General features: G+C 48.7%; 1 protein-coding gene across 3 annotated transcripts; it reads left to right on the forward strand.

Annotated features, from left to right (window-relative positions):
* The first annotated feature begins 1 nt into the window (after nucleotide 1).
* On the forward strand, nucleotides 2-11,916 carry LOC138077813 (keratin, type II cytoskeletal 72). 3 transcript variants are annotated; one of them, XM_068970065.1, is made up of 10 exons: nucleotides 2-203; nucleotides 237-463; nucleotides 2,643-2,857; nucleotides 5,476-5,536; nucleotides 5,852-5,947; nucleotides 6,687-6,851; nucleotides 7,419-7,544; nucleotides 10,052-10,272; nucleotides 10,903-10,937; nucleotides 11,723-11,916. In XM_068970065.1, the coding sequence occupies exons 1-10, from the start codon at nucleotides 2-4 to the stop codon at nucleotides 11,914-11,916; spliced, it is 1,542 nt and encodes a 513-aa protein (XP_068826166.1). The 3 variants fall into 3 exon arrangements, with proteins under 3 accessions (XP_068826166.1, XP_068826165.1, XP_068826167.1); XM_068970064.1 differs by having other exon boundaries at nucleotides 2-463; XM_068970066.1 differs by lacking the exon at nucleotides 7,419-7,544.
* The last annotated feature ends 223 nt before the right edge of the window (nucleotides 11,917-12,139 follow it).

The raw sequence follows: 12,139 nt of genomic DNA on the forward strand, positions 1-12,139 counted from the left end.
CATGAGCCGCCAGTTGAACCTCTACCCCTGTGGGGAGCGCCTGGCCTTCAGCGGCTGCTCTGCCATCATCTCCAGTCGGGTCAGCAGCAGCACCGCCTCATTCCGGGCCAGCGGCGTCAAGGGCACGGCCACCTTCGGCAGCAGGAGCCTCTTCAACTGCGGGGGCGGCCGGCGCCTGGCCCTGAGCTCCACGGCCGGGCGGGGTGGCTCCGTGCTGGGTCCCTGCGTGGCCACAGGTGGTGGCCGCCAGGGAGGCTTCGTGGGCACTGTCTTTGGCAGCGCGGGGCTGGGGCCCGCGTGTCCATCCGTGTGCCCACCGGGCGGCATCCCTCAGGTCACCGTCAACAAAAGCCTCCTGTCCCCGCTCAATGTGGAGCTGGACCCAGAGATCCAGAAAGTGCGCGCCCAGGAGCGGGAGCAGATCAAGGCTCTGAACAACAAGTTCGCCTCCTTCATTGACAAGGTTGGTGCTGGAGCGTCTACCGGTCTGTGCCTTGGTGACCAGTGTACATGTGGGTCTCACTCTGCCCCTGCCACTGGCGTGGGAACTTGGGCACGTTAGTTATGCTCTCTGAACTTCCCTTGCCTCTTGTGAAAAATGGGCACAAGAAAAGCTCTAACCCCATAAGGCTATAATGAAGATGAACTGGATGTTTCTAAGGTGCTTAAAACAGTGCCTGGCATACCTTCACCCCGCCCTTCCCCTTAAAGAGGAGCTTCATTCCTTCCTTGCAGGAAAAGACTCAGGAAAGGGAGGGAGGTGTCAGGGGCAGGAGATGCATACTGGGCCCCCTGAGTGCTCTCACTACCAAACAGAGAGATGGGTTTGCAGTTCCAGGACAGGGGGTGTCCCAGGACAGGATGCCTGGTGGGTGAGAAAGACCTAGAAGGTAGGAAGTGGGATAAGGATGTAAACCAGAAAGGTTTTTAGAGGAGGTGAGAGGAAAGGGCTAGAACAGTGAAGGTGCTGAGGGGACAAGATTTGGAAGGTGGGCATGTCAAATTATGTGCGTGTATGTTGTGTAGGTGTGTGTATGTCCAGAAATCGGGGCAACAGAGAAGATGGCTCTGGAGTCATAGGCAGTGACCCCGCTGAATGGGAGGAGACAAAGAATGGGCTTCTCTTGTCTCCACCTGGAAAGATCTAGACCATGAGGGATATGATACGAATAAGAGCTGATATTCCTCAGTGCCTGGTGTTGACCCAAGTGGTTATTTATCAACCCGTGATTCAGTGATCACTCTATCTTGCAGAAGCTCAAATTAAGATAGAGGGAAGCTAAGAAATGTGCCAGGGTAATAGAAGAGGCAGCAATAGTAGCCTGTGTCCCTCCCAACCGTACGTGGGAAGAGGAAGTGAAGTATTGGAGGACAGAGGGCAGGAGTGGAAGAAATAACTAAAGAGATTGGTAAGAAGAGGAACGTTGGCGTAGCAGAGGCCTGACGTTATTCAGTACAAAAATGAGAAAATTTCCGTCAAGTATGAATAGATTTGTAAAGATGTGATTGTTGTTCAGTTGCTCAGTCGTGTCCGACTCTTTGCAACCCGTGGACTGCAGCACACCAGGCTTCCCTGTCCTTCACTATCTTCCAGAGTTTGCTCAAACTCATGTCTATTGAGTCAGTGATGCTGTCTAACCATCTCGTCCTCTGTCATCCCCTTCTCCTGTCCTCAATCTTTCCCAGCATCAGGGTCTTTTCCAATAAGTTGGTTCTTTGCAACAGGTGGCCAAAGTATTTGAGCTTCAGCATCAGTTCTTCCAATGACTATTCAGGGTTGATTTCCTTTAGGATTGACTGCTTTGATTTCCTTGCTGTCCAAGGGACTCTCAAGGGTCTTTTCCAACACCACAATTCGAAAGCATCAATTCTTTGGCACTCAGTCTTCTTTATGATCCAGCTCTCACATCTGTACATGGCTACTGGAAGAAGCGTAGCTTTGACTACACGTACCTTTGTTGGCAAAGTGATGTCTCTGCTTTTTAATACGCTGTCTAGGTTAGTCATAGCTTTTCTTCCAAAGAGCAAGCGTCTTTTAATTTTGTGGCTGCAGTCACTGTCTGCAGTGGTTTTAGAGCCCAAGAAAATAAAATCTGTCACTGTTTCCATTTCCGCTCCCCCCCCATCTATTTGCCATGAAGTGATGGAACCGGATGCCATGATCTTACTTTTTTGAATGTTGAGTTTAAAGGTGTGACAATCTGCCTCCAAAACCAATGAAAGAAACGAACCAGGAGCAATGTAGACTGCGTGTAAGAAAGAACATGCATGTTACCAGAGTGACTTTCCAGTGCCATTCCCCAGTCACTATTTCTTCCTGCTTCTCACTTCCCTTCACTCCAAAAACACCAGCATTTATAGCAAAAGATGCTGCCTTAATCACATGGTAAGTCATGGTGGCAGATGATAGACAGCATTGCTTACACCCACTTCCTGATTTCATTTAAAACTGGATCCTGTTTCTTGTCTTAGAGACAAGGTGGGCATGTCCCTCGGGCTGCATCCACTCTCTGAGGAACCTGGCTCTTTCCTGACTCCCACTGCAGGATGACACCTTCTGATTTCCGGGGCCCTGTCCTCACTCTTGAGAGGCAAGAGCACTTGGGGGGGATCTGGGGGCTATGACCACCTTTGGTTTCCAGGTGAGGTTCCTGGAGCAGCAGAACCAGGTGCTGGGGACCAAGTGGGAGCTGCTGCAGCAGCTGGACCTGAACAACTGTAAGAACAACCTGGAGCCCATCCTCGAGGGCTACACTAGCAACCTGCGGAAGCAGCTGGAGACGCTGTCCGGGGACCGGGTGAGGCTGGACTCGGAGCTGAGGAGCATGCGTGATGTGGTAGAGGACTACAAGAAGAGGTGAGTGGAGAGGTGGAGAAACACCACTGGAAGGTCTTGATTATAGACGAGGTTGTGATTTGGAGCCAGCAATTTTGTCTTCTTGAATCCTTTGCTGATATCATTACTACTCTTTCTTGTAAGGGAGGGAGAGAGATCTAGACAGGATGAAATGTAGGAAGAGAAAAGATCTACCCAAAATGGTGCTCCAAATTGCCCAGGAGATGATGTGCTCATTTTAAACATTGAAAATGGAAGAATGTGGGGCGGGGGAGAGAATTGTCTCAAAACCAGATGAACAACCCAAATGGCTTTGTAGCTCCTCCTGAGTGAGGTTTTCTATAGGGGTTGCCAGGACTCCTATAGAAGGAGACACCCTTCCAGTCTCAGAACACATCTTAAAGCAAAGCAAAAATGAGTTTTTAAAAGGTTTTGGTTTTTTTCATGGTGAGGCATCTCCATGTTGCTGAATTCCACTATTAAAGAGAACAGTTGAGAGTGTGCTTGGACGGGAGATGGTTTCTCCTTCTAAGTTGAACCTGTGAGGAGAGAGAGTGATGCCCCATGCTTGGTGTGATCTGATGTTTTGGTGGTTTGCTTCCAGGTGTTAGGATTTTTGGGGATAGGTGACTTCTTCCACAAGGTGGTGAAGATGGTCAGAACTGGGCCTTTTTTCTTGGTTCACTTTTGATCTGCCCATCCATCTCTACTGAAGTCCCCCTGAAGTGGGACTCTGGGCTGAGCTCTGTATGGAGCCCCTGAAGGTGGTGGTGTTGTAGTCCTGGACTTCTGAAAGCACACAGATTGTGGGGACAGGCTTAAAGAACACCTCCAGAGAGCCCCCTCTTTAAATATGTGCTCACACTCAAATACAGTTTCCAAAATTTTGGTTCATTTAATTTATAGAAGGCATCTACCATCTAGCTTAATTGGAAATCTAGCTTTCGTTGTGAAACCAGAGAAATAAGAGTTGCTTTCTATCAGAAAAAGTGTGGCTTCATATTCAAATTCAAGTCAAAATATAAACATGCACTGAGAACTATTTTAAAATCCACTCAGCAATAAACTAAGGGTGACATCTTGTACAGTACGTTATTGAAAACATTAAAGGTTAAAATGATGCAGATTTAACATAATTAATACATCTATATTCTAAAACAAGATAAATCCATGTGTACTCTGTCATTGTTTAACTTTTAATTATACATTTTAATCTGTTTTTTAAAATTATATGTTATTTATTAAGTCCATAGTAATGTAAAATGCAGTTTTTCTTTATAAATGTTGTATGTGTAGATTGAACTCTGATATTCAATTTTTAGAAGTAAATGATGAGAAGTTATAATATATGAATGTCATCAATTTTGATAGCCATCATGATCAAACTTTTCCAATGTATTTTATGAAGTAGAAAGATATAAGGTGCTAAAAGCTAATTGGTCTTCAATTAGCATATAGTTTTATTTTTGTTAATAGGATGGATATAATGTGATAACATGTAAGATAATATGAGATAAAATTGTGACGGAAACAACTATTTCATAGTATAACTTGATAGAAAGGAGTTTTAGATTATCTTTTGAATAACACACACAGAATCTGAGAAATCATATAAGCTGTTTTCTGTGTTTTACCCAGTGCAACTAGAAAAATATGGCAGTCTCAGAAAATGTTCCACTATTTAAATACTTTAAATACTCACTTCACTAATCTGTACTACTTCAGCCATCCAACACAACTTTATTTTCTTGGCAGCCAATGATGTGACTTAGGAAGTAAAAAGCTGAAAAGAATTGCTCAAGTTAATGTGTATGAAAAGTAGCCCTTTTGGGGGCACAAATCATTTCTTTCCAATGCTCTATTTTGTTTGCTCTCACAAATATCCTGTATTATGTTTTTTAAAGAATCCTATTATTCTTTTTAAACAAAAGGCCGCATGGATAGGAGGCAAGGCAAGAGGGGAAGAGGGAATGTGAGACCCCAGCCCCGCACCCCTTCCCCACCTACCCCTTTTCTGCTTATATATTTATATTCCATCTACAAGACCCTGGGGGGGAGGTGACGTGTCCTTTGATAATAGTAAGGGATGGAATAGTGAGATCTTTAAGTGAAATGATCAGTGCTCTTGACCCTCCAAGCCACAATATGTGGTGTAAGGAGAATATCTCATCCCCATCCAAACAGCCTATTTCCAAGACCTTGCTTCACCTGTGTAAGAAACAGGCATAACTTACAGAGTGAAGGTGGGAATAGCATTTTGTTTGGTGCCTGCGAAGTTTCTCCTCCGGCTAGGGCTCGTACTAAGGTGCCAGCTGGTGGGGAGGGGGGCGACTTTTGGTTGTCACGAGGAAGGTGGGACAGCAGAACATGCATGATGTCTCCATCACAGATGCATTCCCAAGCAGATACATTTTAGGGTAGCCTGACTATGAGCGAAGGAGCTGCACATTGATTCCTTTAAACCTCTCCTTGTCTCATCCCCTTGGAGAAGTCTCTCCGTGCCCTGAGGGAACGTAAAGCGCAAGTTGTGGGTCACTGCCTTGCAGCTTTTGGCACAGAGGCGATTGCTCACTGCTCAGTGAGCATTTGCAGAATGGAACTGTTCCACTGGTGACGCTCCTTTCTCTTGCCCCACACAGGTACGAGGTGGAGATTAACAGACGCACAGCTGCTGAGAATGAGTTTGTGATGCTCAAGAAGGTAAGAGGCGGGTGGGGAAGGCTGCAAGAAGCCTGGGGGCTCCCTAGGCGCCTGGCATGAGGATGTTTGTAGGATGGCTAGGATTCTAATGTCCCACTCATCTCTTCAAGCCCCTTGCCCGGGCAGTGTGCTGCTTCCAGAAGCTGTCCACTTTAGATCCAGGTGCAGCCGTGGCCCTGCACAGTGGTTGGTTTGCTCTCAGGGATCGGGCCTCCCAGTGAAGCATGGCGGAAGGGGAGAGAGCAGGGAACCTGGGGCTCCTTGTGGCAGGAGGGAGGGCAGGGGGAGAGGCAGGCCCCTCTCTGTGTTCCCCAGGACGTGGATGCCGCCTACATGAACAAGGTCGAGCTCCAGGCCAAGGTGGACTCCTTGACAGATGAGATCAAGTTCTTGAAGTGCCTCTATGAAGGGGTAAGGACCCTGCTGAGCTCTCTGGTGTGGTCTGTTCCTCTTGCAAGTGGTTTCTGGCCCTTGGCCTGGATGGTCACATGACCAAAAGTTGGCCAAAAGGCCTTTTGACCTCTGTACTGACCCACATTGTCAGTACAGCTGCCATTTGCTGAGGCCCTACTATGTGCTGAGCCGTAGGGGTAGGCTTTGAGGAGACTGTGATGGAGGAGAAATGATTCCTGTCTTCTAGGAATCATAGTCTGGTAGGGAAAACAGCATGTAAATGAGCTTTGGGAGAGCAGCAGAATGGAGAAAGGTGAGCAAGATTTCCGTGGGTGCAAGGAAGGGCATGGACTCCAGCCTGAAGGAGCAGAATGAGGGGAGACCGGGGGCTGGAGTTGTGCTAAAGTATGAGGGGCCTGGAGAAGTGGGGGTTCACTGGAGACTCTCTAGAGGACCGAGCGCTGCATAAGGAGTTCAGACTGATCTGTGGTGGCTGTTGGTGCAGAGAGGGTGGGTGGTGTGGCAGGAGTCCTTTAGGTGTGACGGAGAGGGCAGTCCCATGCTGGGTGGAAAGCTCCATGTTTTCATCTCACACCCACAGGCCTGAGCACTGCAGGCCTCTGCTGAAGGCCGAGCTCATGTGCCGAGGAGGGGCGGGAAGGGGAAGCAGGGGATTTGCTGGAGAGGATCAAGAAAAGGGCCCCCTGCCCCACCTTCGGAACCTTTAGCTGACTCCCCTCCCCTAACTGTCCTCCAGGAGATAGCTCAGATCCAGTCCCACATCAGTGACACGTCCGTCATCCTGTCCATGGACAACAACCGCGACCTTGACCTGGACAGCATCATCGCCCAGGTCCGTGCCCAGTATGATGAGATTGCCCTGAAAAGCAAGGCTGAGGCCGAGGCGCTGTACCAGACCAAGGTGAGCTGAGGCCCAGAGACCACAGCTGCCACCCTGTCATCATGCACGCACGTGTGTACTTGTGCGTGCGTGTGCATGTGTGTTGGGGCTGGGCAGAGACTTCCTGCTTCTTGGAGTTGGGCCTTGTGGAAATGCCTTCCTGTGGTCCAGAGAGATCCACCACAGCCGTGGCAGGTATTGGGGGCCGTGTATGGGCTTAGCCCTTCCCTCGCCAAAGCCCTTGCTGACAGCTGAGGCCACATCAGTCACAGCATCAATGGGATTCTGACGCCGTTTCTGTGGACAATCCACTATCTCAGCTTTCCTTCTGTTTCCAACTTTGTCAAAACGAGGACAGGAAGTTCAGGTTTGAGAAACCGAGGATCCTGTTGAACTGGGGCCGGTCTTCCTATCCAGAAGGAAAGGGTTGTCTTTCTCCCCCTCCCTCTCCCCTCTTCCCTCCCTCTCTTGTGCCTGCATTGCTTAGATAAAGAGAATGGTGCCCCGTCACTCTCCCTCTCCTCCAACACCCAAAGGGCTGAATTCTCAACTGTCCTGTGCTCTTCATCTCTTGTCCCCCAATCTCAGATCCAGGAGCTGCAAGCCACAGCGGGCCAGCACGGGGATGACCTCAAACTCACCAAGGCTGAGATCTCAGATCTCAACCGGATGATCCAGAGGATCCGCTCGGAGATTGGGAACGTGAAGAAGCAGGTGGGTTCTATGAAAGGAGTCAGCTGACAGCACTCATTGGTTTGAGACCAATTATGGTTTGGTACAGTCAGTATGAGAGCAGTTGTACCAGACTATACAAATGAGAAGAGCATCCTGCCCTTCCCAGTACCGTGAGGATCTTGCACCAATCTGTATGAAGCTCATTATTACAAAGGGTAAAACAAGATCTCTCAGGAGAGAACAGTAGGAATCCATATGGAAGGGTGTAGCATCCTTTGTTGCGCATCACACTCCCTAAGTGCTGCAGGGCTTCCAAGGGGCTCTGGATAAATGAGGACCCGAGTGAGGCTTCCTGTAGGAGGTGGATTACCTTGGGATGGAAGGCAGGAAGGAGGGGGAAGGGGGTCTGGTGAAGGAACCCACAGGAGCAGTGGATGTGAGGTTGGCATGTGTGCTAGAAGAAAAGACGCCCACCCTGAGCAGAAGGTCCATGATGGGTGGGTGGCAGGGAGCAGGACACCCCTAGGTAAGAATGGGTGGATTATGGGCAGTCTTCAAAGAGGGCAGTGGACCTTAGACCCATTGCAATTGGTGAAAGGGCTTGGAAATTTCCCATGATGAATCCGTGCCAGAGGAAGGAGAGCCAGCAGTGGATTTTAGAATTTTAGAAGAGAGTGGAGAAGGAAAACACCACCCAAACCTGACCCCCGCCACACACACACCCAACGCTAGTCTTGGCATGGGGCTCTGCTCAGTGTTTGCCCTTTCCTGTGGTTGTCTGTGGGGGGCACTATACTGAACGTAGTCCATAGGAACACAATACGGGGCCACGCTTATGATTCCAAAGCAAGCAAACTCATGAATCTCCCAAAGTTTGTGGAGTTTGGTGCAAGGATTTAAGGTCTCAGCTTCCTGGGCAAGTCAAGTTCCCTATCTCCTTCCCTCCTCTGCCCTGCTTGTGCACGGGCGTGTGTGCACACACACACACACCCCTCCTCCAACAGTGGAAAGAAAAAAGATAGACTAATTAAGAACCTATGGTATTTTTATTTAATCAAATTCTGCATAAATGAAAGAAAAACACAAGATGTTTGAAGCTACCTTTGGTACCCAGTTACTCTATTTATCTGATAAAATGCTCTGTGTACCAGTTTAAGCAAACTTATTACCAGAAAATGACATTTGTGATGAAAAGGCCACTGTGCTTTGGAGGTCAGGGGAGATGTCCTCCTTGGGGAGCCAGTGGGGTCACTGTTGATGCCTGGTCCCCAAGATGGCTCCTCTTGAGGGCTCTCAGCCAAGGTGCTTTCCTGCCTTTGGACCTCTCCACCAAAGAAGCCCACAGTTAAACATGCAGACTCTGCATCCAGTGGCTCCAGAATTCAGCTGCTAATTATTTCAAAGAAACCATTTCAGGTCCTCCTTTCAACTCATGCCACATTCACAAGACCCAAGCTTCTGGAGTTCCCCAGGTTCACCTGCAGGATCTCGGTCAGTGAGAAAGAACAGAGGACAGTTTGGTGGAATCTGAGTTGTAGAGTTTATTGCATCCTCCCTAATAATTAGGTCTCCACAGTCCTGAGGATGGTGATGCTTTTCCCTGGTTCAATAGCTGGGTCCTAGGTTTTTCTGCTGAGGCTGTGAACACTCACCCGAAACACTGTGGATGCTTGTATGGCTGGGGGCCTGCCTGGCTGAGGAGGGTAGCACCACCTGCATAGCAGTGAAAAATCCCATTTGGCCTCGGGACCAGCTACTGTCCTTGGAGTGAAGCAATTTTGACTCCAGAAGAAGGGGACAGATCCTTAGATCCCACCAAAGCCTAACCAAGTGACTGGCAAACATGCTCATGACTGAAAGGCTCAAGACAACCCTCCATTTGCCCAGCTTCCCCTGGATGCAGTGCTGAGGCCCACCTGCAGTTTGCTTCTGCAAGTAACACCTAAAAGTGAAGTTTGTAAACTAGTAAAACCTGTTAGTTATGCAAAAGTATTCTTGGAAGCTGTTGCCTTGTAGCATGAGTCTCTGTGCAATTTGGGAGGCCAGATCCTCTGTGGGGTAGGATTATTGGATAGACATTTTATTAATAGGAACTTGATCGGTCTCTATTTTTTTTCCACTATTTATAGTATCTCCCAAGATATCTTTTATACTATGGGACAGAATTAAGGCCAGTGACCCAGAGACTTTTTAGGGTTGGTAGAATTTTTAAGGTTGGCAGAACAGGCGATGTTATAGACTAGGAGGGAGACGACGGAGCCGTGTGCCCAGCTGGCCACCTTCTCAATCAATACCTTTCCCCTCCTCTCTCCCAAGATAAGGACACTCCACCTTTACATGCCATGGCATGAGCTGGACTGAACTGTGCCTGGAGTTAGGGGGAAGGACAGATACTAGACATCACCTCTAGTGATGTTCAGAAAATGGGAAAACCAGAAGGACCTCAAAGCATTTACCACCAGTCAGGATCAAAAGAAGGGAGGTCTTCTGAGCAGGATCTCAGAGCTATGCTCTGACCCAAAGCACTGAACCCATTTGCCCCTCAGTGCTCCAACCTGGAGATGGCCATCGCCGATGCTGAGCAGCGGGGCGACTGTGCCCTGAAGGACGCCCGGGCCAAGCTGGATGAGCTGGAGGCTGCCCTGCTCCAAGCCAAGGAGGAGCTGGCCAGGATGATGCGTGAGTACCAGGAGCTGATGAGCACCAAGCTGGCCCTGGACATGGAGATCGCCACCTACCGCAAGCTGCTGGAGGGCGAGGAGTGCAGGTGAGGGGGGGATGTCTTTTGTTTGGAGCATTATCTCCGTGCTTTAGTAGGAAGGTTGAGGGCAAACAGTTTGGTTTTGTTCAGGTCCTACTGAGGTGAAACTCTATTAAAATGGTTTTGACATGGTGCGGTAGGAAAGACCAGAGTTAGACAGCAAGAAGGACAAGACGGTAAACATCCCAAAGAGGTGGCAGGGGAAGAATTGAAGACATTGAGAAATAGAGCATCCCTGGCCCTTCATGATTCATTCTTGAGGCGAGTGGGAGGGGCAAGACGGTCTCCAAGCGTCACCTAGGTTCAAGGTTGCTCTGGCAAAGCCTGAGGCCCAGCGAGGATGTGAGCTCACTCCTCTTAATTGTCTCGGACTAAAGGCATCACTAGTCGGAAGCAGGAGCACAATTATCCCACACATCAGATAATCCCAAAGCCACTCTGACGGGGAGGCTGACCCTGCAGCAGACTTTCCGTCTTAGCGCTCTGTTTCTTGAGAGGTCCCACTCAGCTGTTTGGGAAGAAAGAAGGCTGGGCTGGAGTGGAAGGCACGTCTGAGAGGAGAGGCTGATTCACAGAGGTATCTCCCTGGATCGAAGTTTAGGGAGGTTTATCTGATTTTTTTCTCTCCCTCTGCAGGATGTCTGGTGAATATCCAAATTCCGTGAGCATCTGTAAGTATCTGCAGTACCTAGTTCTGCCCTTGGTCACCTACCAGAAGTCGAAGTCCCTCTATTTTCATGACACCAAAGAAAAGTTAGAATAACAATAACAGAGTGGGTTAAGGGGAGACTTAGGGGCACAAAGAGCGAGCTGGATTTAGTAACCAAGGAGAAAAACAGTATCGTGAAATACTATTTTAATACAGGTTATACAAAAGTATATACCTTTGTATAACCTGTAGAGAGATCAAATGATATCCAACAGTATATAGTCCCAAAGTCTACTGTAAGAATGATACTTAATGACTACATTCCATTTCTTTGAGGCCAGTCCATAAGAGAGGTACTGGATTGAAGTAAGAAGGAATGAGAGGAGCCTGACTGGCTGAATGATGGAAAAAGCAGAAATAACCTCCTGCAGACTCAAAAGCTAGAGAGAACGCAGGGTTCTATTGTAGGGTACTCCCAGCAGCCCCTGTCTTTAGCAGAAGCATCAGAAGGCCTCCTTGAAGTGCCTTTCTTCATCTGGTCCTATCCAGATGGAAATTCACTTATAAAGTCTGCTAGTGCTTACAGTCTGGCATTGATAGATCAACATAGAATAATTAGGAAAAGGTCAAATACCTGGGGTCAAGTACATGAAAAATGACCAGTGCTGATAAAAATCTCTTAGTAAACTAAAAATAGACAATGGAGGATGTGTCTGCATGTGAAGCCACCCAAGGGGAGAGAACTAGGGGAATGATCAGGATGTCCCAGGAGGCTGAATGAACTGGGTCTTTTCTTGCTGATTGCAGCCGTCATCAGCAACACCAGCGCTGGGGCAGGAGGCACTGGCTTCAGCATGGGCTTTGGTGCCTCGAGCAGTTACAGCTATAAATCCTCAGTGGTGGATGTCAAAACCAAAGGCAGCTGTGGAGGCAGTGAGCTCAAGGATGCTCCTGCCAAAACCTCAGGCAGTAGCTGTGCAACCAAAAAGGCCTCGAGATGAAGGGCAGATGAAGGCTGGCTCACGAGCAGAAAGCTGCAAACCTCACCCATCTCGCCATGTCCTCATCTCCTCTTCTGGGTCCCCTTCCCAAGTCAGGAAGTGCTTCCTCCATAACCACAGCCTTGGTCCCATCCCTGCTCCTTGTTCCCAGTGGGGTGATGCTCTGATGCAGGGCGTCCAGCCACAGGCTCTCTCTCTCACGACCTCCTCCTTGGGCACCTTT

This window comes from Capricornis sumatraensis, chromosome 4 (genome assembly GCF_032405125.1).
Source record: "Capricornis sumatraensis isolate serow.1 chromosome 4, serow.2, whole genome shotgun sequence".
Classification (NCBI taxonomy): Eukaryota; Metazoa; Chordata; class Mammalia; order Artiodactyla; family Bovidae; genus Capricornis; species Capricornis sumatraensis.